This window comes from Phytophthora parasitica (assembly GCF_000247585.1).
Source record: "Phytophthora parasitica INRA-310 unplaced genomic scaffold supercont2.391, whole genome shotgun sequence".
NCBI classification, from domain to species: Eukaryota; Oomycota; class Peronosporomycetes; order Peronosporales; family Peronosporaceae; genus Phytophthora; species Phytophthora nicotianae.
In genome coordinates, this window is record NW_008649377.1 from 1 (window position 1) to 1,606 (window position 1,606).

The window sequence follows — 1,606 nt, forward strand, 5'->3', positions numbered from 1 at the left end:
CAGCACTGCAACCACCGACATCCCGAGTCAATGAATGAAGTCGAATACGATCATCAAAGTTAATGAGGTTGTCTACTAGGAAAGTCAAGTAGAAAAGAAGGTACTATAGAAATGATCCTGTAAAAGTACGGTCTTGATTTGTCCTCGCCGATTGTTGCAATAACTTAAGTGTTTAAATACAACCATACGCCCAACCCTGCATTTAGGATAAGCACTCCATTGGCCAACCCACTTCAACATCCATTACTCTAGTAGCGCAGCCGTCACACGTCTAGCGCTATGTATCTCTCGTAACTGCTGTCTCTCGTAGCTACTGGACGCACGCAGGACTCTATAATCGAGGACTCCATGGGCATCCCCAACGTCCTAGGCTCCATCCTCATCCGGATTTTCGTTCTTGCGAAGACCAGCGTCACCCTCGCGATGGTTCCTAGTACGGCAATGGCAGAATCCTAAACAGGTCTCTGGCATTTACTGATTGTATACGTGCTCACGGCGGGACCAAGTGCTGCTTTCGCTCTATTGTTCCAGATGTCTCCGTTTGAATCTACAACTACTGAGCAAGTGCACGCTGGATCATTGGTGCGACCTGCTTTCTAGACGCGCCCGTGTTGAGCTGATTGAACGCAGCTAAATGTTCATCGCGATGCGATCCCGGAAGGAGTAATGGTTCCACTTGCAGTGAACCTTCCGTCTTGATATACTCAATGCACTGCTTGGCATCATCTCCGTCTTCTTGAAAGAAGAGCAACTGGCGGTGGCGCTGGTTGTCGGACGTCATGAACATCGTCATCACCACCAGGAACGACAGCGTATTCTGCCTACAGTAGTCAGTCATTCCTTTACGCAGTGCAGTGGCATCTTTAGTCTTAAGCACAAAAGCTTCCAAGTCAATCAGCACGGCACTGATACCGACGACCTTCGAGGCACCAGTTGCAGTCGTGAACGTAAACTCCTTGTAGTCCACCTGTAGACAATTCTCGAGCGTAAATGCTCCCCAATGTGCGGGGTTAAATTTCTCTGCCTGTAGCCATTTAAACAGTGGTTCTTTCTTCGCAAACGCCATCTCCTCCAGCTTCTCCGCCGCCTTGACGTCTCTCGGCGTCACCTTCTTCGCATTCGGGTCGAAGTTGATGCTGTCCAGAGCGATCACTCCCAGTAGCATAGTCGATAGTAGTTTATGCGCTTCATGAGTCGCAACTTCCTTCAGCCTCTCGGCAACCAGCGTACACGTTGATGCCACCAGTGCGTTACCATCAGCAAAAGCTACTTCTCTCTTCTCGGCGTCCAAGTGCTGGCCCAGATCCGAGTGATGGTCCACGATCTCTACCACTTGGAGCCCGTTAACCTGTGGTATCTTCTTATTACTAAGTGCGTTATGGTCCATGAGTGTGACCTTCACTCTGCTCTTTATTCCCCAGGGGAACTCGTCCACGAACACAAGAGCGTGTGTATCCACGCCCAATTCCTGGAACAATGCAGTAACGTCACAACGTAGCACTAATTCAGACCGGGGGATCGGCATCACTGGCACATGTAGCGTATCTGAGTGCTGCTGGTAGTGCACAAAGGCGTAGCTCAGTGAACTGACGATGGAGTCGGCGTC

At 50.1% G+C, this 1,606-nt stretch overlaps 1 protein-coding gene across 1 annotated transcript; it reads right to left on the reverse strand.

Annotated features, from left to right (window-relative positions):
* Positions 1 to 393: 393 nt before the first annotated feature.
* PPTG_20248 (hypothetical protein) lies at positions 394 to 1,453 on the reverse strand (the record flags this gene model as incomplete). The annotated part of the gene is made up of 1 exon (XM_008918943.1): positions 394 to 1,453. A coding segment is annotated over one exon (900 nt), but the record flags the coding sequence as incomplete, so codon positions are not given.
* Between the last annotated feature and the right edge of the window lie 153 nt (positions 1,454 to 1,606).